This window comes from Cololabis saira, chromosome 11 (genome assembly GCF_033807715.1).
Source record: "Cololabis saira isolate AMF1-May2022 chromosome 11, fColSai1.1, whole genome shotgun sequence".
NCBI classification, from domain to species: domain Eukaryota; kingdom Metazoa; phylum Chordata; class Actinopteri; order Beloniformes; family Belonidae; genus Cololabis; species Cololabis saira.
This window is the reverse complement of record NC_084597.1, coordinates 11,035,868-11,062,967: the sequence shown is the minus strand read 5'-3', so window position 1 is coordinate 11,062,967 and position 27,100 is coordinate 11,035,868. Positions and strand designations below refer to the sequence as shown.

Sequence of the window (27,100 nt, the reverse complement as noted above, 5' to 3'; positions counted from 1 at the left end):
AATAGTTCAACTAGAGTATGGTGTAAAAGTTAATTTATTTCAATAATTCAACTAGAATATAGTGTAAAAGTTAATGAAAATACGGTACAAATCGTGTCCCGTATTAGTTCAATACGGGAAGCAACATTTTTTTCTCAAATAAAGGACAATTCTGTATTTTACGGGACGGGTGGCAACCCTATCCCTTCAGTCCATACTTATTGAAGCCATATGCCCGTCTCTGCGATGAAACACCAAACTCAAACCACCTGCAGCCCCATCTCCTCTAGGAATTTACAGAGATGAAATGCTGTCACTACAGTTACCACATGTTGGTCTCTGAGGCAGACTGAGGTTTCTCCAGCAGTGCTACACGGGATATCCCAGTATGAGCTCCAACCAGAGAGTTTGTACCCCCGTATTCAACCAACTAAACCCATACTCCTGCAGCTCAGATTACATGACTGGACCAGTGGGGAGGTTTATGATGAGACACAAGGCATTTAGGACCCTATTAACATGAACATGAAACACGCAACATTCAGAGCATAGTTCACTTTTATTCTAATTATGATGGTTGTTTCATTCAGACATTCAGTCCTTAGAGACAATCATAGACTGCTTGTAAAAAAAAAAGAAAATTACAGGCAAAAAGTATTATTTCACTATCTGTGTATTTTTTCTGCAGACTTTTCCGCTTGCTATTATTCGTTTCTTTATTTTTCCTGATAAGTGCTGCTCGGGGAGGAAGCTGACACTGAAACTAGTGCTGGGCGGTATGACCAAAAATTTATATCACGGTATTTTTCAAAATTATATCGGTTTCACGGTATATCACGGTATTTTTTTTTTCATGCACAACTGGGTGTTAACCACATTTTCTAATGATTTGGAAAGGAATTGCTGCAGTAAATTGGCTTAGAATGGCCTATTTTACTGTCATGAGGAGGAAATATTGTAGAAAAACATTAATGTCCACACTAGTATAAATACAGGTTTGCATGGCCTCACGTGTGCATGGCGCTAAGACCCCGCGGACGCATGGTGTGTCGTCGGGCTGTGTTTTCCTTCATGCTTTCCTGCAGCGTCACATGCAAACACAATCACACGTACCTGGCAGAAAGATTTCTTTATATCATGTTGTCTGTCGCCCGTGATATTTTTTCTTTTTTTGGCCGGCGCCATAGTTGGCTAGCTACAAACTCTATACATCCCATAATGTATAATAATATGCCCGCGCTCTCAGCAGCGGTACTCGCATCGTTAAGGCTGATTTATGGTGCCGCGTTACACCAACGCAGATCCTACGGCGTAGGGTACGCAGCGAGCGGCCGTACGGTGCACGTCACCGCGTACCCTACGCCGTAGCCTACGGCGTAGGCTCTACGTCGATTTAACGCTGAACCATAATTCATATTTACTAGGCAACGAAGCAGGTTGACTCCTGTTGCAGAACAGCGCTGCAGAGGCGCTCCTAAACGTAAATGATCATTGATTTTTTTTTTTTTAGGCCTGGCGGGGGGTCTCGTTGGGGGTTCCGTTCCCCATACAGTGGTAGGGGAAACACTGTCCAGCGGCGCTACGTTCCGCTGCACGGCGCGGCGTTCCCAACATTGTGTGCGCTACTGTACATACTCACCGGTATTACGGTATATGAAAAATTCATATCATAAGAAAAATAAACACCGGTATTCGGTATGGACCGGTATACCGCCCAGCACTAACTGAAACTGTCACACAAACATCCCCAGTCTTGCCGCCTCGCATTCATGAGGTGTGATATGTCTCACCCGGCACCGTCCACACACGTCCCCCACGTGACCACTACGGTAAAACAGACAGACTGCTCAAAAACTGAGCTCTGAACTGAACCTGCATTTAAAGACAAATTACACCCAAAATGATAATAGTGTTGTAAGCAGCTCTGTCACTCAATGATAATAGAAAGGGGTGGTATATAGTAGTTTAACAGAACCGGTTCAGTGTCAGTCACAATCACCTGGATGTGCACCAACAAAGCCCAGACCACTGTTTAAAGACATGCACCAGTTTGAATGAAGGCGATGCACAAGAAGCATATACTGTAAATGAACTTGACTTCATTCATGATGTGACAGTAACGATTTTGTGATGCTCTTACAGTCGCACAGACACAAGACGATCTCTGTTTACCGGTAACTCAATTCTCTAATGACCATCACAAGCCAGTATCACATGTAAGCAGAGGAATCTGAGGATTAAAGGGAGACGTTCACTCATGAACCGCACTTTCTCCTCTTCTGCTTCTTCTTTCTCCCGACACAAACCACAGAACTCTTCGACAAATACACTGTTAACCATAAAGTTAGTATAATTCTCTTTTCATTCACTTTCTTTTATATTTACAATCATTACATAAGATGTAAAAAAAAGAGAGAGATTTATTCCAACTTCATGGGGAATAGGACATGTTCTGGAGCTGAACCTGACAGAGCAGCATCATTCTGGACCCTCCTATGTGATCTCTTGTGTTGTTTTCTCAGATGTAAGTAACTTTGGATAAAAGCGTCTGCTAAATGACAGTAGTAGTAGTAGTAGTAGTATTAATAGTAGTAGTGGTGGTAGTAGTAGTAGTAGTAGTAGTATTAATAGTATTGGTGGTAGTAGCAGTACTCGAGTTGTAAAAGAAAAATCAGGGGGGATGGTGGATTTTATCATATGGGGACAGATAACTTGTACTGATAACAAATAATATGATATACTACAAATAATAGCACTGACCAAAACACTGTTTTTTTCACTTGAAATAAGTAGAAAAATCTGCCAGTACAAGATTTTTTTGCTATATAAGAAGATAAATCTTGTTCCACTGGCAGATTTTCCTACTTATTTCAAGTGAAAATTTACTTGAAACAGGTGAAAATGGTCAAATAACAAGTTATTTTTCTGGTGATGACTCTTGTTTTAAGTGTAATGAGATTTTTTGACTAAAAATGAGACATTTTAACTAGAAATAAGACAAATATTCCTGGTAAGATTTTGAGTTTTTGCAGTGAGTGAGACTGCATTTGAAAAAGTTCCAATTTTCTTGACCACACAGATAAGCTACATAGACTTCTGTGATGAGTATTTGCTGGTGTTGATTGATACTCTAGTTAAGTTCTGTGACTCGTAACCTTGCCGTACCTTAGCTTGGACTGAATTGACGCCACTGAGCAGAAGGTCCACAATTTCAACAGAACTGGTCGGTAACACTGTGATGATAATTATCATTTCACTTTTCAGTCTCTGAAAAAAAAAATCTATCATTGTCATTTAGCAAAGCTCCAAGAGTCTGTTGCGCCGCTGAGGAAAACGCGTTTGTCTAATTAGAGCGCCACATACAATTTGACTGTAATCTCTCTGCGCCGTACGTGCCGCTAAACCGACGCACGCAGAGACGATTAAAAGCTGCGTCTTCCTCAGTCAGAACAAATAACATCTGTTTCGGGAGGGCATTGCGAGGCAGTTTACTCTGTGGTGCCACCACGCTTTAATGGGCTCGCCGGCAAAGTGCGTGACACACCTAGAGATGCGTTTAGTCATTGAGACGATCCACGCTGGTGCGCAATGATGCACCGGAGTCCCCGACGCTCCGTCCGCCTGTCAGATCAGGCTGTTGCATCCAGTGATCAGTACAAATATCCCACTTCCCTTTCATGCATTACTTACCCACTGCCAACACTGCTGTCAAATGGAAATCCCGACTGCACCCGAGCATCCTGACGCACGACCCTGGTCCCGCAGCTCGTTATTCCACGATATTGTTTAAGCTTAAAAAAAAAAAGGTTCGTCACATCAAAATTTGCTATATGCCTGACAGGATCAAAAGGGATATCTCCTGTGTTTCTGCATCCACGGTTTTAATGGGATCCTGTTTGAAAGAGGCGGAAGATGCTGTTCCGCGGCGTGTCCGCTCGACTCAGCTGCTGGAGAAGCGGAGAGGAGGCGGGCGGTAGAGAGTTAGTTATATGAAGAGTTCACTGGCAGGACCTTATAAGTTTGAGGGCTGGGTCTGTCCGTGGGGAGGACAAGAAAAAAAACAAAAAAAACACACCAGTCCAATAACAGCAGAGCAGTGAAGTCTGGAAACGGGACCACAACTGTTAGAATAGACTCGTTTAACAGGGAAAAAGTTAGTGACAGCTCATGCGTAATCATCTAAAATTACGTTCAAAAACCAACATCATCACCTCACAGCGAGTCCTCAGCAGTATTACTGTAAGTGCAAATCAAACAGGGATAGCCTTTAACAGGCTTTTATTAAACACTTTCAAAGCTGAAGAAATGGTTCAGTTTATTCCTGGTTAGACTGTGAGAACCGCGTTTGAATTGGTTTGATATTGGATATTATGAATTCAACACCCATAAAACTTGTGATACATACCACTGATTTTGGTCATATTGCTTGTGATGTGTTCATGGTCATCTAGACTATATATCACAAAACAGTAATTATTAAAAAATCATATATATGGGCTGATTTAATGATGTTTAATGAATTCAACACCCATACAACTTGTGATACATAACACCGATTGTTTTCATTAAACCTCATTAAATCAGCCCATAATATGATTTTATAATAAGTACTCTCTTGTGATATATAGTCTGGATGACCATGAACACATCACAAGCAATATGACCAAAATCAGTGGTATGTATCACAAGTTTTATGGGTGTTGAATTCATTAAACCACATTAAATCAGCCTACCGGTATATATATGATTTTTAAATCAGCCCATATATATATGATTTTATAATAATTACTGTTTTGTGATATATAGTCTAGATGACCATGAACACATCACAAGTGGTTTGACCAAAATCAGTCGTATGTATCACAAGTTTTATGGGTGTTGAATTCATAATATCCAATATCCAATATCAAACCAATTCAATCGCATTAAGAAATGGTTGAGTTTATTCCTGGTTAGACTGTGAGATCTGAGTAACTGAGTAACTATAGTTAGTAACAAACTTTGAACTTGTGACTCCACTTGTGTGAGGAAATGCTAAGAGTAGGCTACACAAGGAAAACAAAAAACTGCTGTGTGGAAAGAAATGTAGAGAAGCATTTATAAACATCAGCATTGCTATTCATACTATAAAATGATCCTTTGGCACTCAAACCTCGATGTGAGTTTCTCCCAGTGGTCCACGATCACTCAGCAGCTGTGGCTGGATGATGAGAGCTGGTGTCAACGTATCAAAAACAGGGCTGCAAACTCCAGATCTGGGTTGTTAGCTTTTTGAAATATGTTTCTTATCAGTAAGTTAAGGAGTAATTCCCATCACCATATAAAAAGCAAAATGTAACTATACACCACTGACCTTTTTTCACTATTGGGACATTTTGCAACTTTAAAAATGTTCAATTAGATTTCAAGAAAGACTGGCTATCTTAGGTGATAAGATGAGCATTTCAACACAGCTGAAACAAGCTTAATCTGAATGTTAATGTGACGTCAGTCACAGATATCTGTACCCAGAACCAGCAGGCTAAAATCTGATACTGCTAATGATAAAAGCACGTCTGGAGGAGCGTTGCACTTTACTTGCAGTATAAGTCACTGTTTAAACACAGGGTTACAAGCAGTACTCGAGTTGAGGGGGGGATGAGGGGGGATGGCATCCCCCCTGAAATAAAAACGGTCAAAATCATCCCCCCTGTAAAACTGCCATCCCCCATTTCCATTCCTTATGTCATTTCATCAATTAATGTGGTATCACCAGGAAAATAACACCAGAAAAATAACTTATTTGACAATTTTCACCTGTTTCAAGTAAATTTTCACTTGAAATAAGTAGGAAAATCTGCCACTGGGACAAGATTTATCTTCTTATTTAGCAAAAAAATCTTGTACTGGCAGATTTTTCTACTTATTTAAAGTGAAAAAAACGGTGTTTTGGTCAGTGCTATTATTTGTAATATATTATATTATTTGTAATCAGCACAAATTATCTGTCCCCATATGATAAAATCCACCATCCCCCCTGATTTTTATTTTACAACTCGAGTACTGGTTACAAGTATCCTTAAATGTCTCACATTAACCAATTTCTTGTCAGAACATACAATTACTGCAATATACCAGGACACAAAATATAGCAGTTTAACAAGAAAGGGTTAATAAAAAAAAAAACGAAAAAACAACAACCTTACATTAGAAACATATTTCTCATTATTTTTCTTTTAGAAACACAGATAGGTGTCAGCGAGGTTGAAGCCTTTGGGGAATTAAGACAGGTTGCAGTTCCTTGACTGTCCAGTAGGTGCTGACTCCAAAAGCAAGCCAAGCCCCATTGTGCCACTTGCCAGCCCTAGCCGGCACCTGCAGTAGGTGGCCTACGGTTGGGCCTCACAGAAATCCCAGTAAGATTGTTTAAAGATAATTTCAGGAAGGGAATGGAAAATTACTCAACTACTGCACCTGGAATTTAATCTATGATTAAAATCACTGAAGCAAGTGTTCCGTTACCGTATAATGCAAAAAAAACTATTTTCCTGTGAAACATTTTCTCAGTCTGAACAGGTTCACTTACATGACAGTCCATTAATAAGGCAAACGTTTTCTCAACAATCCCGTAATAATGCTTTTTTTTTCAAAATTCACAGAAAAACTACTGCTAAAATGGTGGTAAATTTGTTCTACCTCATGTGTTATTCCTATCAAAACCATAGTTAGTCTTTTAAAACAATCTTTGTTTAGGCTGAAATGCTAATTAGTGGACGAGAAGACTTTTCAGAGCTTAATTTCCTTCTTTTCTCCACATTGATAGGAAACCTCATCAATGGGAGTCATGGGTATGCAAATGACAGACATTTTTTTTAAAGTTTCTGTCATTTGAAAGTTTTAATTTTGTCAGGAATTACCAGAATCTTACATTGGCTCATAAATACAGATTCAAAAACCTTTCCCTTAATGATTTGCTCAAAATAAATCCATGACTTCCATTCAGTAATATGCATGTATTAATACCCAAACTCAGAGGTGGGTAGAAACGACTTACATTTACTCCGTTACATTTACTTGAGTAAGTTTTGGGAAATGTTGTACTTTTAGGAGTAGTTTTGAATCACTATACTTTTTACTTTTACTTGAGTAGATTTGTGAAGAAGAAACTGTTACTCTTACTCCGCTACATTAGACTACGTTGAGCTGTTACTTTTCTTTTATCCCTTTTATCCGCGTCAATCGCATGACATCACTGAGTGATTCTTTGGGAAAAATGTTTGTTTTTGCATGTTTTGTCACATTTACACAGACACAAACACACAGAGTTTCTATGAGTTCATGGGCTTGTTCTAGTTCTGCCTGGTTAAAAAAGAAAAGTACAAAGGCTGGAAATTTTGTGCTACTTGTGCTTAATTTATTTTTTTTATTCTGTTATTATTTTATTATTTATTAAAGTACTTGAATTTACTTTAAGATTAATTTAATTTAATTTAATTTAGCTATTCTTTATTTATTTTATTGATTTAATTTGCCTGAAGATGATTATTTTGTACTTCAGACGTTACTCAACAGTTACTCAGTACTTGAGTAGTTTTTTCACCAAGTACTTTTTTACTTTTACTCAAGTAATTATTTGGATGACTACTTTTTACTTTTACTTAAGTCACATTATTCTGAAGTAACAGTACTTTTACTTGAGTACAATTTTTGGCTACTCTACCCACCTCTGCCCAAACTGAGAGCAATCATAGATACAAAAACACCTTCACTTTCATGTTTTAACTACAAAGCTCTCACTACCGATCCAAACACATATCCTCTTTACGCTGCCACTGACATTCTTCTTTCTGTTTCTCCTCATCTTCTGAACTTCCAGCTTCCTCTTCAAAACCTCTCTGGCAGTTCAAGGTCTGACTCTCCAGCCACAATTCTGAGTAAAATTCTCCCTCATTCTGTCAAATTATTGATTATCTGCCATTTCCCCATTTGTGAATTAAAAAAAAAAAAGATAAGGGAGTCCCAGTGTCCAATATAGACAAACATTAACAACCATTTTAACCTCCTGAGACCCTGCGTTCTCATATGAGGACATTACATTTCTGCTGTTCTGCGCCATGATACTTCATTTGTACGAACATTGACCCATTGTCCTCATTCAGGACCCCAGCCTGCACCATCTATTGGTCTCATAATGAAATTACACTAATTTGGGAAAAAACAAGATGGCTGGGATCTCAATGAAAGTTTTCTATGGCAGCTCCGACAGAAATATGGACAAGGTAAAAATCCTAACCTAATTTTATGATTGAAACTAGTATATTTATGCACAATAACGTCTGCAGCTTCATATGGCATGCTTTTTGATATATTTGAGTAATATTAGCAAGCTACAACGTCTGTAAACATGAAGTACTCGTTTGAGGACATCGGGTCTATCTTCACTGCAAACACGTAAATTCTTTCCAAGAACATTTGTCTTTATTTCTTGCCCAAATTTCCAATTTCTAGTCAAAATAAGTCTCATTACACTTAAAATACTTGTGTTTAGATTTCCATTTGTTTAAAGCACATTTTCACTAAAAATAAGTAGAATAATCTGCCATTGGAGCAAGTTTTTATTTCCTTGTAATAGGAAATAAACAATTGAAAATGATATATAAATATAAATGATATAGAAATATAACCTAATACCCATGTTTTTACTCTGTAGCACTTTATTTCATTCAAAATGCTGAGTATATTGCAAATAAAATGTATCATATTTTTATTATTAGAACCTGACCAGGATGTGCAAGGCTGTAGGGCAGGACCAAGAAAGGGAAATAGAGAAAAATAAACCCATTGTCCTCATGTGAGGCCATTGGATTTGACATAGTTCAACAGCACATAGAAAGCAAAAATGTAATTTCAACAAAAATTAGGTCCTACTGATCCCAAATAGTAAGGAGACATAAAAAATGCACATCAAACTAAAGCCCGGGTCTCAGGAGGTTAAAAGGTTAAAACACATCATTTGGGTGTTGCCATGATAACAAGAACTAACATTTAGCCCTAAGGTTTTCATTTTAAATTTTCCGTAATGTTCGCACATCTGGCTTCCTCCTTTGGGTTCTTAACAGTCATTACAGCAACCACTGGTGCTTCCGTTGAGCTCACTGGCAGAGTCTCTTCATAAATTGTGGGAGCAGATAACATGTATATTTCACACCTTATCTCTTGCATTGTTATCTTACTTTTTAATGTTCTCCTTTGAACTTATATTTCAGTCTTACTGAATATTTTTCTGTGCTCATCTGAGATTTTTTTTCCTGTCCGTTTGCACACACCTGCATGCTTGTATCCATTTCACGAGGATAACACAGCTATTTCTATCTATTTCTGCGTGTAAATATTATGACCTCTTATACACACAACTGGAAACATGAGGAAGATGGAGTTCTTTGATACACATACAGTACATGACCGTCATAATGCTCCAACAGCAGAAGAATGCATGGGGATTACAAAACATATGTAAATAAAAGCAGCAACGTGCAAACTTTTAATGTAAACAAAGACACACATCTGCATCGGACAGGATCTCAGGAACACCCAACAAATGAGACAGTTTACAGGAATTTTTCCTGTCTTCAGCCCCGCAGACATCCCCCTGACTGAGACTCAGGAAGACTCTGATTAGTTTCAATACACAAAACACACCTCCCCACCCATCTACCCCCTTTCCTCATCCTCTTACATGCCTCAGCCCACTCACATGCTTTTTTTTCTCCTGGTAATTATGTATAGAACGTACTTATGACAATCTATTTTCATTTTTGGATCTCTACGCAGTTGCCTTCTGCCTCTGCCTTTTTATTTTGACATGCTATATTCCTCTATTACCCGTGGACATCTATGCTAATGTGTTTTCCTCCTCTCTATCTCTTTAACTGCCTCTGTACACACAGACAGGAAGGGCACATCAGCATTATACAGAACAAGACACAAGTCTCTCTCTGCCTCCTCAAATTATCGTCCTTCAGTTTCACTACTGCTTTCTTTCAATAAAAATACTGAAGAACACACATGAAGCAATCGCAGTTTGTGAAATCCACTTGTGTTGCTCCACTTTAGTGATGTGTCCCACATTGCGACCAACTCCATCATGCACAGGGTGAAGAAGGGCAAACCCGTGTGTTTTTGCCCAACGAGGCCCCATGGGTGAAGGTCGGCCGTCAAGTAGGGATGGGCGGTATGGACTAAAAAATGTATCACGATAATTTCCGGCATTTATCCCGATAACGATTAAAAAATACCAATTCAACTCCACCTTTTCAACTATAAATCTATCTCGCTCTCAGATCCGCCATGTTTGTTACACAAATCGTCATCAACGGGAATTTATCCTTTTTTCTTTCTTTCTTTCTTTCTTTCTTTCTTTCTTTCTTTCTTTCTTTCTTTCTTTCTTTCTTTCTTTCTTTCTTTCTTTCTTTCTTTCTTTCTTTCTTTCTTTCTTTCTTTCTTTCAGGCTCATTTCCTTCCTTCCTACCTTCTTTCCTCCTGCTCTCTCCTTCCCTCTTCCCTTCCTCTTTTCTCCCTTCCTTCCTCCTTTCCTTGTTTTCTCCCTTCTCCCCTTTTCTTCCTTCCTTCCTTCCTTCTTTTCTCCCTTCCTTCCTTCCTTCCTTCCTTCCTTCCTTCCTTCCTTCCTTCCTTCCTTCCTTCCTTCCTTCCTCGTGCTCTCTCCTTCCTTCCTTCCTTCCTCCTGCTCTCTCCTTCCTTCCTTCCTTCCTCCTGCTCTCTCCTTCCTTCCTTCCTTCCTTCCTTCCTTCCTTCCTTCCTTCCTTCCTTCCTTCCTTCCTTCCTTCCTTCCTTCCTTCCTTCCTTCCTTCCTTCCTTCCTTCCTGTACGTTGTGGATTTAACGCAGAACCATAAATCATTTTTAAACAAAAACTTTATCAAAGGGAATTTATTGTTTTTACCGTGAGATGACAAATTCTTATCGTGAGGGATTTCTTGGACGGTATATCGTGAACGGTAAAATATCGCCCATTCCTACCGTCAAGCACTCATAAATGAGTCCCTGCCCCAGACTTGGCTCCTGGGTGGGACCATGGAAACCCGCACCTGGGAAAGAGTTACAGTCTTCCTTGATTTGACTTGTTCATATGTCTACATTTGATTTGTTCGTAGTGTGGCCTGTTCCCCAGGAAAAAACTTGCCTTACAGGACTCTACCAGGGGTAAATGCCCCAAAAAACATAGCTCCTAGGATCATCCAGGCGAACGAAACACTTCATTAGAATAAGATGGTGATTGAAAGGAAGCTAGATTATAGCTGAATCCAAATCTCCCCCATCACAGACTCACACACTTACGGGCGCGCACCTGCGACTTGCGTAAGGGTTTAGGGCTGTCCCATTCCTAAAGTCGTTTAATGCGTAAGGGCTCCCGGCAGACATTTTGATCCCTTACTGCCCCCTTCCCGTAAGTCTGCATCTCCGCAGACTTTTGGAAAGGGAATTACCAACAGTTCATTGCGTTGTGACATAAAAGGAGGTTACCAGGGAGAATGTAAACAAAACAGGGGGCGGAGGAAAAGGAACCATGTGCAACTGCGAGAAGAAAGAAGTTCACCTGTAAGTATAAATACATAGCCCACTGGTGATTTAAATTCAGAAACTAGTGTCCCGTGATGATTTTTCAACGGCCCTATTATTTCCTTTACAAATAGGGAGCGACCAACAAACGGAGGGAAGAAAACCAAAAAAAGGACAAATTAAGTTTTGGTCTTTCTTCAAGACTAAAGACAAGAAGAGAGGCTGAGGGAGCTGGATGAAAAGGAGGAGGAGAGGGAAAGGAAGAGGGATGACCAGTTATCTAAGTTAATTGACATTTTTGGGAAAATGGTGGACAAAATTGAGTTTTTTTCATTTTTTTATTCATAATTTGAGGTTCAATTTCATTTCTTTTCATTTTATATTAGACAAATCCTCAGTTGACCTGGTGTTGAATAAACAAGACTTACTTTTCTTTGATCTGAGTACAGTGTTTGAATTAAGATTCCCTATGTTAACAGAAATGCATACATGTAAATACTAGCAAGATAGTTTTAGATCCAACACAAACAAGTCAGGCAGTAATTTGGTTATTCATTTATTTATGGCCACAAAATTTAAACAATTTCAGCAAGTTGAACAAAAACGTTGCAGTAAATAGTGATAATATAACTGAAATATTTAGCTCAGGTTTCCATCAATTTATACGCTCTCTTACAAAAATGAAATTACTCGGCGATTGAGCCTGGCATACTGGATGTGCTGGTCTGGGTAGATTGAAAGAAAGACACTACATTAACAAGGAAATACATATTGTACTGTGCGCATATTTAAATTGTGTTCTTTGTTGAATTCTATGCTCCTTTATATAGGCTACCACTTTGCTTTCAAACATCCGTAGGATGATCATTCCCAAACTTATAATACCGGTACGTAACATTTTGATCTGACTAGGAATTTTGTAAATTGAAATGTTAAATAAAGTTTATTTAAAAAAAAAAAAGAAAAAAAGAAACAAACGTTTTTATCTGACTTATTTCCGGTTTCTGCTAAGTGCTGTCCCATTCCTATTTATACCATTTGGAGCCCTCACACCCTCTCACACTTGATCACGTGCCGCTGACATCACTGAAAGTCTGTGAGGGCTCAGGGCTGGAGGGTTTAGGGTGGAGATTGGGATTCAGTTTATAATAGTTCACACTCTCTGGCAGGCTCCCATCCAGATGTGCAGGCCCATCTGTGTTAAGTTTTGACATTGGACCTGGTACGAGTCGTCCCAACTGTGTTGTAAAAAGAGTGCTAAGCATAAAAAGGCAAGGCTCCTTGTTTACAGTCCACCTATGTTCCTTCCCTCACACATGATCATGACATTTGGGTTGTGGCCAAAAGAACAAGATTTCAGATTCAAGCAGCTGAAATGAGTTTCTTCCTCAAGATGGCTCTTACAGATGAGATAAGAGCTTGCGTCATTGTGCAAAGACTCAGAGTAGAGTCATTGCTTCGCTTCATAGGGAAGAGCCAGTTGTGGGTGTTTGGCAAGTCTAACTGGTAGGAGACCTCAGATAGAGCCAGGACATGCTGGAGAGATTACATCAGTCAAGTGGCTTGAGAACGGCTCAGTATTCCTGCAGAAGATCTGGCATTTGAGGAGGAGGATGTGGGCTTCTTAAAGTGGTCCCCCCTCACCCTGCCAACACAGGAAAGAACCCCGCCCGGTAGAATCCCCCAGTGTCATGTGACTTTTTTGAGCCGTTCAGAATCTGCTCCCGTCGTTACGTAACGACGGGAACGACAGCACACAGCAGTCATGTGGAAGCAGCAGCGGGATGACCAGAGGGGGGGCGGGGGGGCGGGGGGCGCAGGAAATAAAAAAAAAAAGGGGGGGCCGGCACAAGAAACTACAGGAACGATGGACAAAAATGATAGCTATGAGATATTTATAATAAATAAAAATGGTAATGGAGAAGAGAGGAAGGGAAAAGGAGAGGAGAAGAAGGGTGAGAGGCACCGCCCAGCGGATCATGTCGGTGCCCCCCTGCAGCATAAGCCTATAGCAGCATATCTACCGCAAAGCTATATTTGACACTAACTATTATAGGCTTGTTCTATAGCTGCAACTATGACTACTGACTCTAACACACTAGAGTTTACACTACCTAGAGATTTACCAACACCAGGTAGAGGTTTACTAAACACTAACTATAGGCTTTACTAAACAGAAAGGTTTTAAGTTTAGTTTTAAAGGTGGAGGTGGTGTCAGTCTCCTTAACCCAGATTGGAAGTTGGTTCCAAAGTAATGGTGCCTGATAGCAGAACGCCCGCCCTCCAAATCTACATTTAGATTCTCTAGGAACTACGAGTAAACCTGCACTCTGGGAGTGGAGAGCTCTGCCAGGAACATAAGGCACTATCAAGTCTTGTAAATACTGCGGAGCTAAGCCGTTTTGGGCTTTATATGCAAGTAATAAAATTTTAAATTGAATTCTGAATTTTACAGGTAGCCAATGGAGCGACGCTAACACTGGAGAGACGTGGTCTCTCCTGCTGATTCCTGTCAGTACTCGTGCTGCTGCATTCTGGATCAGCTGGAGCCTATTCAGCAAATTACTTGGACATCCTGCTAACAACACATTACAGTAATCCAGTCTAGAAGATACAAATGCATGAACTAGTTTTTCTGCATCACTCTGCGAGAGGATTTTCCAAATTTTTGCAATATTACGGAGATGGAAAAACGCTATTTTACAAACCAGATTAACATATGGTTTAAACGACAAATCTTGATCGAAAACAACACCAAGGTTTCTCACAGTTGCACTGGAAGCCATCACAACACCATCTAATCCCTTCCTAAGATGCTCTGGACCAAGAATGATAACCTCTGTTTTATCTGAATTTAGAAGCAAGACATTTCTGGACATCCAGTCCTTGATGTCCCTAAGACATGCCTGAAGTTTAAGTTACGGTTCTGTTTCATCCGGCTTCATAGACAAATAGAGCTGCGTATCATCAGCATAACAATGAAAGTGTATGCCGTGATTCTGGATTATACTTCCCAATGGCTGCATGTATAAACTGAACAAGATTGGCCCTAGCACTGAACCCTGCGGAACACCATAACAGACCCTTGACTGTTCTGAAGAAACCTCATGTACATGAACAAACTGGAACCTGTCAGATAGATATGATTTAAACCAACGTAGAGCTGTCCCTTTAATCCCAACAACATGCTCTAACCTGTGCAGTAAAATGCCATTTACCCTCATAAAACGATCAGTACCAACAGTACGGACCAGGCAACTGCACACGAGTCAGCGGTAAGTGACGTTATTTGTTTTATGTTATTTATATTTGTCTATGAGTATGATCTTTGCATGGGTTAAGTATTTAGCTTAGCTCCGGAGCACCGGAGCTGCTGCCGGAGCTGCTCAAGGACCGGACCGTCGAGGAGCCCTGGGGGCTCCGGGGGAGCTCCAAACCCGGGGGCTCCGGGCGCCGGCAGCTCTGTTAGTACCGTAATACATTTTTCTTCTGTTTATGATTTCAGATTTTCCAAGCAATGCACCTGAAGCTGTTCAACGACACATTCAGAAGACACACGGTCCTTCCTTGAGCCAGCAATGTTATTTATATATTTTAACAATAAAGTTGCCATTTGTGAAAATTCAGTGTTGTGATTTCTTTACAGTTAACATGATTCATTTGTCTTGTAACATAAATGAAATGAGGAATCGGAGTAAATAACTGTGGTGTACCTGTTTAGAATTAAATTAAATCTTCCTGTGTGAAGACGAGGTGACTGATTTACGGTTCCGTGTTACACCAACGCAGAGCCTACGGTGTAGGGTACGCGTCGATTTAACGCAGAACCGTGGACACGCTTTGCTACGAAGCCGCTGCTCTTCTCCCCGGAGCGACGCTTTGTACCTCCCCTGCTACACGTCATTCAAGCAGCCAATCAGCACAGATCCTCATTATCATAGCCTCCCCTCCCCTCAGAATGAAGCACAGAAAAAGGCTTTAGAAGCGGTAAAACTAGAGACTTGGCCCACAGGCTGAATTTCTGATTTATGTAGAAAAAACAAGCTTTAGATTGTTTTTAAGACATTCAAGGCCTTTTTAAAATATACATTAAATGCCTTAATATGTCCCCTTTAATGACAAGTCCCTTTGTTTCAGCGAAAGCCTGTTACAGTGAGCATGCCAGGAATCTGAAATGTATACAGAGGGACAGTAACGGAGGTGAAGGATAGCTCACAGTTAATGTAAACTATGTATGGTAATCCCTGTTGCTGCATCAGATACAGATTTGATAACTGGAAACTTCAAGCCCTCAAACAAGATCTCAACAGGTATACGTCTAAATAGACCAATCAGTGAAGTTGTTTTCCTCTAAGCTGGATTTCGTGAGAAGGTTTCAAGAATTGAAAGTCTCAGGATATTTAAAGATTATTTAAAGACCGGCTTAAGGTAACATAAACAAACAAGACAGGACCCACTCATGGCGTAATATTCTACAAATTGATCAATCTTGTGTTTGACTTCCTGCCAGCCTGATCTGCTGCCTGTCAATTGACCTGGATTTGTTTGCAAGTGAGTGTCAAAATACACTTGGCATATCCCTTTCAGCAGAACGGCGTGGAAGAGGGTTTCTTGGATGCCTCTTAACCCCACGCTTCTGGTGGGACCCCTCTAATTGACAAGAACGGGGGTCAAACAGAGCAGCTGGAAAGGAGCACCTGTGCACCTGGTGGGACCAGGGGTTTAGGTTTCAGAACTATATTTACCCAAAGGAGAACAAAAACGTTGACACCGTTTCTTAAAGGATTTAAAGAAATGTTTTCAACATGTTTCTAAACCCCCCTCTTGAACCATGTTTCTCCAGCTGTGTTCACAGGATCTGGTTCTAGCGTCTAGAGTTCACTTCACTCCCTCCATATTCCATGTTTTATTTTTTTATTTCTGTGGCTCTTTTCACAACCAACTTCCTTTCGTTTCAGCTGTGAATAAAAAATAAAATAAGTATCTTTCTTAAACAGAAACCTGTCCTGTTTAACTTAAAATTGTATAAATTTATATAAAACAATAGAAAGAAAGAAGAACATCCATAATAGTGCACGTTTTTTAGTGCAATAACAAATGTGCAAACAGAAAGTCTGTAGAAAACTTATATATTTGTGCCTCAAAATACATGACTGTATGCTACAGTTGTAGTAAAACCGAAAAAAAACCCAACAAAAACTTATGAACAGTTCAATGCCATTTTCCATTGGCATTTTATGACTATTTTTTGACTCTCACAGTAATACGGGACGAAGCGCGTCTCTTTTTAGCTCAATATGGGATACATACTTTAATTTATAAATAATAACAATAACACTCTGTTAGCAACAGCAGATCATCATCTTCCACTCTGACTTCATGAAATACATGAAATATGAAATCAGTCCACGTCCCATAAGTAATTATGGCGTCACCAGCTGGATTCAGTCTCTTGATCGGCACCTTCACCTTTGTGTCTGACGTGGTCATTTCTGGCCCCAGAAAGCTCAAGATTTGAGGAGCCAAATGCCAAAATGAGACTAAGAAACCCTTGTAGTAATAGCAGTTTATCAAAACATCCATCCATCCATTCATTTTCTAAACCAGCTTTATCCTTTGCAGGGTCACGGGGGTCTGCTGGAGCCTATCCCAGCTAATTACAGGGAGAGGCAGGGGTTACACCCTGGACAGGTCGCCAGTCCATCGCAGGGCCACATAGACATACTCACACCTACGGGCAATTTATAATCATCAATTAACCAGAGGTGGAAAAAGTACAAAAATATTGTACTTAAGTAAAAGTACAGATTTTCTGCTTGAAAATTAGTTAAGTAAAAGTAAAAAGTACCTCAAATTAAATATAATAAAGTACCAAAAGTACATGGTGTAAAATGTACTTAAGTACAAAAGTAAAAAGTAAAAAGTACAAAGTACAAAATTATTTTCAAAAGGATTGCAAAGAAATGAAGTCCCAACATTGTCATGCTGTCGAAAATGGCTATAATCCAAGAATTTGCTTACAACTCTAAATAATGGTGATATTATTCTGACCCCTTTAGCGTTTGTCTCCATTACCCCATTTTAATTTCTCCCTTTGCTCATCACTGCTGCTGTACCCCATTGGCCCCGCTGACAGGTACACCCCCAGCCTGTAGTATGCAGTGACAACATTAAGCAACCACAGCTGAAGTAGGATGAAGGAGACTCTTGAACTGATTGAACTTTTAAATGCCAAAACCACCATAGAAGGGGTGGAATGAAAGAATGGTGCCCATGGACACGCGTCGGCTGCCACTCAGTCCTCGACGGTCCTCGACGCGACGGCGGTTCCTCCGGCCTTCCGGCCCGCCTCTGCGGCGCAGCTCTCCCTCCTTCTCGGTATGGAGGCCGAGTCACCCCGTCCACCCCAGGTGTCTCGTCACGGAGCCGCCGGGCAATCACGGGCAATTCCCGCACCCCCCTTCCCGCTTAATTTCTCATGTTGGCCTCAATTACGTCCGCCTTATTAGTTATTATGGTGACAACATCCACTGCCAATCCAGGAAGCAGGAACAGACGGAGACACACATCAAGCACTGGAAATCTGCAACAAAAAACCACAAACAAAACACGAAACCGGCACGGAGCCGACCAAAGCACGAACAGCAATCGACCCAAATCTTGAGATCTGATCGCAGTCTGAGCTAAGCTACTGCTAACTAACCCCAAAAACTACAGAGCAAGCATGCAGGTGAACAAGCCAGTGTGTATGTCTATGTGTGTGTGTGTGTGTGTGTGTGTGTGTGTGTGTGTGTGTGTGTGTGTGTGTGTGTGTGTGTGTGTGTATAATCATAATCATATCAAAGCTCGACCTGAAGTGTATCTATAGTGGGGGAGGGGGGGGAGCAACCCCGCCACCCGCGAGACCAGAGGCCGACACGGAAGAACCCGGAACCCAGGCCACCGGCAACCTCACAGAGGGGAGAAGTAGGAGGGAGGCAACCCACCGCCTGCGAGCCCCCCCCCCCCCCCCGGCGGCGGCCGAGGGGGCCCGCGGCTCGGGGTGCGGGGTCCCCACGGCTCGGGAAGAAGCAGCCAGAGATCCCGCGGCGGCGGACCGCGACCCAGGCAATCCCCGGCCACCTGGTCCGGGCCGGACACGTGGCCAGGAGGCCCTCACCCTCCAGGCCAACGACCCCCAACCGGCAGGGGGCCAGCCTGCCCGGAGAGACAGAGCCGCCCCGGCCACCGACGCGGGCAGGTGCACCCGCCCCCACGAAAGTGGCCCTCCAAGACCAGAGGGGCGCCCCCTGCCGCGGAAGGGACGTGTCCAATTTTAAATATAGCGGATTAAAAGTACGATTTTTTCCTTGAAAAAGTAACAAAGTAAACGTAAAAGTACAGAAAAATGAAAGTACAAATTCTCAAAAATCGTACTTAAGTACAGTAACGAAGTACTTGTACTTCGTTAACTTTACACCACTGCAATTAACCTACTACGCATGTTTTTGGACTGTGGGAGGAAGCCCTATTAACCGGAGGGAACCCATGCAAGCACAGGGAGAACATGCAAACTCCACACAGAAAGACCCCGCCGGGCCAGGGAGTTGAACCGGGAACCTTCTTGCTGTGAGGCAACAGTGCTAACCACCAAGCCCCCGTGCTGCCCTTATCAAAACATTTCTTATAGAAAAGTTTATACTTTTTTGACAAAAAGTAACAAAACCTTTCATGTCAAACAACTTCATAATATAGTTGTATCAAAGAACCTCAGGTAACTCCTTATAAGTAAATTATATGGCTCACTTTATTTCTTAGATTTCTGAGAACAAAATATAAAACGTCACAAAAAATGGAAGAAAGAAAGAAGAAGTCTTAGAAGATAAAGAGGTGACAACTAGTAGTTCTGCTCTTCTGCTAAACTAGACCCTCGACCCATTTTAATGAGAATACCAAGATATCAACTCGTACTGTAGCTATATACGGTCATGTTGACAATGTGAGAGACTTTTAATTCTGGCTTGTTATTTTAAAACCCTGCAGTGATTGCAATGAAACCCTAAGAACAAACCAGTTCCTCACGTTGCTTCTGTGGAGCTCTCTCGGTGGTGGCGCTGCAGTTGCTCCCTTGTAAGCGTGACTTAGCAACATCAGTGGGAACGAACTTCAGTGAAAAAAGTGAGTCCTGTGACAGCTCAGTGTGAGAGAAAGCAGATCCATCCGTTCTGACTCGTCTTTGATGAGAACAGCTTTTGACTCTCTTCTTGTGAACTCTAACATTAACCAGACCATGAGAGCGAGTGGAAATATGTTGAGTCCAACCCCCCGACACACACACATACACATAACACACACACCATGTTGTTGTTTCTGTTCATTGGGTTTCCTTTTGTTTCTTTTATTATCATGATAATTGTGTTAAACAAATAAGTGACATTAACCAGGACACAACTCATGCTTTACTGAACATTTGGTATTAGACATTATCTTCCTTTGAAATGCCAAACTGCAACCAAATAAATCAACTTTGTTCATTTTTGACTGTCTATCCATTATACTATTACATTATTCAATACTGCTCTGCATTTGGATTCTGATGTGTGAATGGGACACTTGAGCATGATTTAGTGCGTCACCTTCAAAGAGACTCTGCCATCATCCCCGTGGGCAGTACTGGAGTTGTAAAAGAAAATCAGGGGGGATGGTGGATTTTATCATATGGGGACAGATAATTTGTGCTGATTACAAATAATATAATATATTACAAATAATAGCACTGACCAAAACACCTGCAGGAATGACATAGCAGCAGTTAAATGCAGCCTTCTGTAAGCTTTAAATATCCACTGGGCTTACATCAAATACATCAAAACACAACAATAAAAAACAGTTTTCTGAACTTATCAATATGACTCTGTCCTTCACAGGATAAGTAAAATGGATCACTGCAAAAACTCAAAATCTTAACAAGCATATTTGTCTTATTTCTAGTTAAAATGTCTCATTTTAGTAAAAAAAAAGTAAAACAAAACTCATCACTTGAAAAAACTATTTTCACCTGTTTCAAGTAGATTTTCACTTAAAATAAGTAGAAAAATCTGCCAGTGGAACAAGATTTTTTTGCTTGTAATGAGAAGATAAATCAGATTTTTCTACTTATTTTAAGTGAAAATGTACTTGAAACAGGTGAAAATAGTTTTTTTTTTACAAATAATATAATATATTACAAATAATAGCACTGACCAAAACACTGTTTTTTTCACTTGAAATAAGTAGAAAAATCTGCCAGTACAAGATTTTTTTGCTAAATAAGAAGATAAATCTTGTTCCACTGACAGATTTTCCTACTTATTTCAAGTGAAAATTTACTTGAAACAGGTGAAGATTGTCAAATAAGTTATTTTTCTGGTGATTACTCTAAATGTTGAAATAGCAGTAAAACCACATTCATTGATGAAATAACATAAAGGATGGAAAGGGGGGATGGCAGTTTTACAGGGGGGATGATTTTGACCGTTTTTATTTCAGGGGGGATGCCATCCCCCCTCATCCCCCCTCAACTCCAGTACTGCCCGTGGGTGTAGCAAAACAAGAACCTGACACATGTGGACAGGGATGGAGGTCTCTTCCAACTCCTCTTCTTGATTGTCTGAAAGGACGTGGAGCTTCACTTCACAGAAGGTCAACACGAGGTCAGGACCTTTTGACTCCGTCAACACAAAGGTGGGTTCGGTTTCACCTCGACCACAGGCTCACTGTCCCCTACAGACACACTGGACCCCCGTGCTCTCCATCATAGTGATGATCAATCCATCTTTGCTGAGCAGAGCCATGCAACACTGAAATATGTTTCCAGATGTGTGCATTTGGGACAAAAATACATCCCTGTTTAATATGGGATGTTAAAATGGGAATTAAATATATCATGAATTAATTAAATGTGTCATTAATTAATTAAAATTAGAATTAAACGAGTGAAACTGACAGTTTTACATTTCATGATTCACACGCAGCAACACGGAATCATTAATTAAATGTGTCATTAATTAATTAAATGCTGAAATAATAAATATATTTTTTTACTTAAAATGAATTGTATTTTAATGAATTAATGACACATGTAATTATAATTTTAATTAATTAATGACACATTTAATTAATTAATGATATATTTAATTCCCATTTTAATTAATTAATGATGTATTTATTTATTTAATTTTGGCACAAAAAATCCTCCATAGTTTAATACATCGATTTAAAAATACATAAATATAATCCCAAAGTCTATCAAAGGGCTTTTAAGCGCAGTAGCGCTGTAATTCATTCATGAAACATTTCTGACATTATTGGTCAGTCAGCCACTTTGATTCATTGATCTATCGATCCATTATCTACATCCACTTTAGTCCTACTCAGGGTTACAGGGTTCAGCTGGAGTCGATCAGGTGCCAGCAGATGAAAGATGAAACTACACCCTTGGCACGTCACTGATGCATCGCAATTACTTTCATTCAAAAGGAAACCAGTCATTACAAAGTATTATTTTATTACTCATTACTAATTACTTTTGGCATTTATGGCTCAGTTATGGCACTGGTAATTGCTATGTAGGCCAGACATGTCTCAAAGTTCACAATTTGGGTCAAACTTGAGTGTTGAATGATATGAATTTTGACGTGGGATACAATAAGTGTTTTGAAGCCCAGCAACCACAGATCCCAGAGCTGGTTCTCATTTCAGATGTTGTTTCGGCTGCAACAGTTGAAAAGAAGATGTCAAAACAGAATTGGTCAGAATGAATGTAATGTTTGACAGATATATTAAAGGTATCTGACGTGCAGCTATTGTATTTGTATTTAAAAACATTAGTAAGGGTAGCATTGCAGACCGGCCGAATGAAATGCTTGAAACAGCAGCTACTGTCATGATGCAGACTGGCTCATTGTGAATTTTATGGACATTTGCTTGCTTTATTTGTGTGTGAGCATATCTGCACATTAATCAGACTCATCCATCTGATGCAAACTTTCAGATTCTCAGATGCAGCCCCTCTTCAAATAATCTTGAAAATTGTATTACTTGAGCAAATGCGTGAATTTGTCTTTGCCTAGCATCACTACTGCAGATATGTCATTATGCTGACTTCAGCTTTTCTCCCAAAGCCCCAGGGATCTGTTCACGTGCTTCCTAGACTCTTTGTCTTCCTGTATCCTCTGACAAGCAGCAATGTTGTTGAAGAGTAGTCAAAGTTTCAAAGCCATTAATGCTTCTGCTGTTGTTTCTTTGCTTGTGACCGCCTGACAATGACAGGAATGTGATTTCTATCAAAGTTTTTCCCCAGATTGTTTTCAGGATGGCGATTGCCAAAACAGGATTGCAGTCACTCCCTGCAGGCCGTTTTACACCGAAGCAGTACAATACTGTGAGGCTCTATTGTTGAGCAATAAACTGTTGTAAAAAAAACCAACATATTCTGCAGATGTACATATATTCATACAAATTAGCATAGATGCAGACACATTGTACTCATTTGTTGGCATGACATCTGAAATGGTAGCTTGGGAAATATAAAAACCCATGGGGAGAGATTCTAATTGAACCCAACACAGTGTTGTAAGTGGTCCATGTGTGCAGCAGTATGCACCCTGACATTTCGAGAAACAGACAATAGCCTCACAGCAACCCACCCATAAGCTTGAGACAAAGCCCCAAATCAGGCTTTATAACATATCACCAAAAAGCTGCAGACAGTTCATAATGACAATGTAAAGTTACATGTCTTTCCGCTCCACCAGTTTTAAAATGTTCATTCTTAACAAACTTTTTATGCCGAATATGTAACATATCAAAAGCTATTAATAGATAATGATTACTAAAAAAAATAAAATAAAGTGGAAAAAAAGGGCTGTCAATCGATTACAATTTTTCATTGTGATTAATTGTTAGATTTTCATATTTAACTCACAATTAAAAACAAGTTATAATCTAATAATATAAAGTGTTTACAGAAAAATGACAAATAATTGTTAGCACAAGGACTCAAAAACATCCTTTCGCATTAGTGAGACCGTGGACAGGATCCCTACCAATGAACCAAGGTAATTTTAACTTTGCACATGTATGAAAAGTAGGAAATGGATGGATGAAAAGTGTATGAAAAGAACTGTTTGTAGAGGCATCTTTGTCTACTTACTTTTGCAATAAGTGCTCACAAGTCAACTACTGATGTCACGCAAAACTGTCAATAGATCCAAAATCAGGAGAGTTGACGGCCTCTGGTTTCATCTAACTGGATCAGAATTTATATCATACTTATGACAAATAAAGGCAATGTCTTGGAATCAGAAGTCACAAACCCTCCTCCTTTCTACCTATCCACAGTAAATAAAATGGCTGGAACATTTTCTCACAAGAAGGCAGAACTAGTAGTCGGTCATTGCTATCAATAACTATTAGCGTTTCATCAATCATTCATGTAAGCTTCTAATACTATAGGTACGTTCCCATTTGTGGGAGTCCAGGGTAAAACCAAGGAGGCTAGAAACGAAACAGCGCCCGTCTCCTCCTCTGTCCCTTAGGCCGACGTGTCTCCATTTACAGTAACTGACCTTGTAGGATCCACTCACTTTGTAAACTACCAATCCACACCACGTGGGGGTGATAGCCCAGCACTTTCGCCGTATACCAATTGACAATTAATAAGAGAAGAAAGCAAAAGAAAAGTAAAAGTTAAGAAGGAAGAACAAACTGTAATTAAAGCTGCAAGCAGCGATGAACGGGCCCTCGAACGTGCAATTTTCACCAATAAAGGTCAAGGACTCAAAACTAAGTCCGATGACACCACCCATGACTCTTTATGTCAAACCATTCAAAAGTTATGGCAGAAAATAGGAACTATCAAATATCGACCAATCAGAAGAAGGGGCGGGGCTATTTTGCACCAATTATGGTCGAGGACTCAAAACTAAGTCCGATGACACCACCCACGACTCTTTATGTCAAACCATTCAAAAGTTATGGCAGAAAATAGGAACTATCAAATATCGACCAATCAGAAGAAGGGGCGGGGCTATTTTGCACCAATTATGGTCGAGGACTCAAAACTAAGTCCGATGACACCACCCACGACTCTTTATGTCAAACCATTCAAAAGTTATGGCAGAAAGTAGGTACTATCAAATATGGACCAATCAGATGAACGGGGGCGCGCTTTTTGGTGTCTATCTTCGCCACGGTAACGCTTTTGACTGAGAAAAGTAATGCGCGTTGTCGCAGGATGGAGACGCACATTTTGATGTATAACACACCTGGGTGCACGTTACGGTTCAGGCCGCATTAACGGGTGAAGAAATGGCATAAATTGCGCCAAAATTACACGATTAATTCAAAATGGCCGACTTCCTGTTCAGTTTCGGCCATGGCTCCAAGAGACTTTTCTTTAAGTTGCGACATGATACAGGTGTGTACCGATTTTCGTGCATGTACGTCAAACTGTATTGTGGGGCTTGAGGCACAAAGTTTTCTAGGGGGCGCTGTTGAGCCGTTAGCCCATTAATGCAAACCATTAAATATCAAATTTTTCGCCAGGCCTTGTGTGCAAAATTTGGTTACTTTTTGGGGTATGTTTAGGGGGGTAAAAAGGCCCCTGATTTCGTCAGAAGAAAAACGAGGAAAACGAGAAAAACAACGAGAACATCTCCTACAGATACAATAGGGCCTTCGCACTGTCAGTGCTCGGGCCCTAATAATAATAATGACACTGAAGGAAATGACATGGTTGCTGCAATTCAGTTTGCTGTGTGCATACGCCGCAATAGTCCCAAAGCAAATTAGTTGTTGCTGTAATTTTTGTTGAAGGGGCTTTAAATGTAATTTCCTTTTTTTTTTAGCTTTTGAAATTGTTGCATTAATAGTATTCATAGTATTTTCAGCAAAGGGAGCATTCTATTCCATTGTATATTTAATTTTTAATATTAGGGAACTAATACATGACTCTATCTTCATTAAACTGGCGCTGAAAATATCCCTCATGAGTGAATCCATAAAAACACTGCTGTTGAAACCAGAATTCATTTTTGACAAATGTTTATCGCAAATGTTTTGAATGAACTGGACAAAAAAAAATAATAAAAAATGTACCTCTGACTAAAAGATTTTAAGGGGGAAAACTTTATGTGTAGACACTTTTATGTCATCCATGAGAAAATGAATCTCTTCTAACTTTAAAACCAGTTGGCTTAACGCTAATTGTTAAAAGAACATTATTAAAATGTAAAATATGAAATATTATCATCATATAAACCAATAAAACGGAGAGAGGATGCCTCCTGGACTAGGAAAGGAAGGCTTCTCAGCTAGGCTGTTACTATTGCCCCCCCCCCTCCCGACCCAAACATCAATTAGTATAACTTAATAGATAGCTGGAGCTTTTTTTTTATTTTTATCTTTTTATCTTTATATGGGTGTTTGGTTTTTTGAGGTTTTTGATTTGTAAATGACAGTGCTGAGTGAGTGAGATGGAGATGTCAATTTCCCCAAGGGAACCTCCCAAATTGATTAATAAAGTAATCTGAATCTGAAACTGAATAGAAAATCACTGAAATTGAAATTGAAAAATACTTTTTACTCATGTTTCAACATCAAAACATGGACTTTCCCTGTCTCCTGCTGCAGCTCCTGGACGACTAGTGTGTGTTTTCCCACATGGGGTTTTAGTGTAATATTATACTTTTAAATTGAACACGGTTACTTCTGGTTTTTATTAGACGTTATTACACCGACCTCATTTGACCATTTGGACCAAGGCTCTTCACATTACATGTAGAATATTGTTCGCAGGCTTTTGCTGTCAGCGATGCCAGAGGTGAAAGTTGTCAGCAAAACTCAAAACATACCCACACCGTGAACGCAAAACCCCACATCACAAAAAGGAGGAAAAAAAAGGTGAACTGGTGATTCTGAGTAGAACATTGTTACAATCAAACGCTAAGTTGTGGAAGGAAGGAAGGAGATAGCAGGAGGAAAGAAGGAAGGAAGGAAGGAAGGAAGGAAGGAAGGAAGGAAGGAAGGAAGGAAGGAAGGAAGGAAGGAAGGAAGGAAGGAAGGAAGGAAGGAAGGAAGGAAGGAAGGAAGGAAGGAAGGGAAGAAGGAAGGAGAGAGCAGGAGGAAAGAAGAAGGAAGGAAGGAAGGAAGGAAGGAAGGAAGGAAGGAAGGAAGGAAGGAAGGAAGGAAGGAAGGAAGGAAGGAAGGAAGGAAGGAAGGAAGGAAGGAAGGAAGGAAGGAAGGAAGGAAGGAAGGAAGGAATGAAGGAAGGGAAGAAGGAAGGAGAGAGCAGGAGGAAAGAAGGAAGGAAGGAAGGAAGGAAGGAAGGAAGGAAGGAAGGAAGGAAGGAAGGAAGGAAGGAAGGAAGGAAGGAAGGAAGGAAGGAAGGAAGGAAGGAAGGAAGGGAAGAAGGAAGGAGAGAGCAGGAGGAAAGAAGGAAGGAAGGAAGGAAGGAAGGAAGGAAGGAAGGAAGGAAGGAAGGAAGGAAGGAAGGAAGGAAGGAAGGAAGGAAGGAAGGAAGGAAGGAAGGAAGGAAGGAAGGAAGG

General features: G+C 40.2%; 1 protein-coding gene across 1 annotated transcript in view; it reads right to left on the bottom strand.

Moving 5' to 3' along the window:
- Positions 1 to 3,941, bottom strand: part of itga1 (integrin, alpha 1) — a 175,209-nt gene extending 171,268 nt beyond the window's left edge. Inside the window, exon 1 of the mRNA XM_061733708.1 lies at positions 3,670 to 3,941. Within this exon, the coding sequence (XP_061589692.1) occupies positions 3,670 to 3,718 (49 nt within the window). The 5' untranslated portion in view covers positions 3,719 to 3,941. The remainder of the gene's footprint in view (positions 1 to 3,669) is intronic.
- Between the last annotated feature and the right edge of the window lie 23,159 nt (positions 3,942 to 27,100).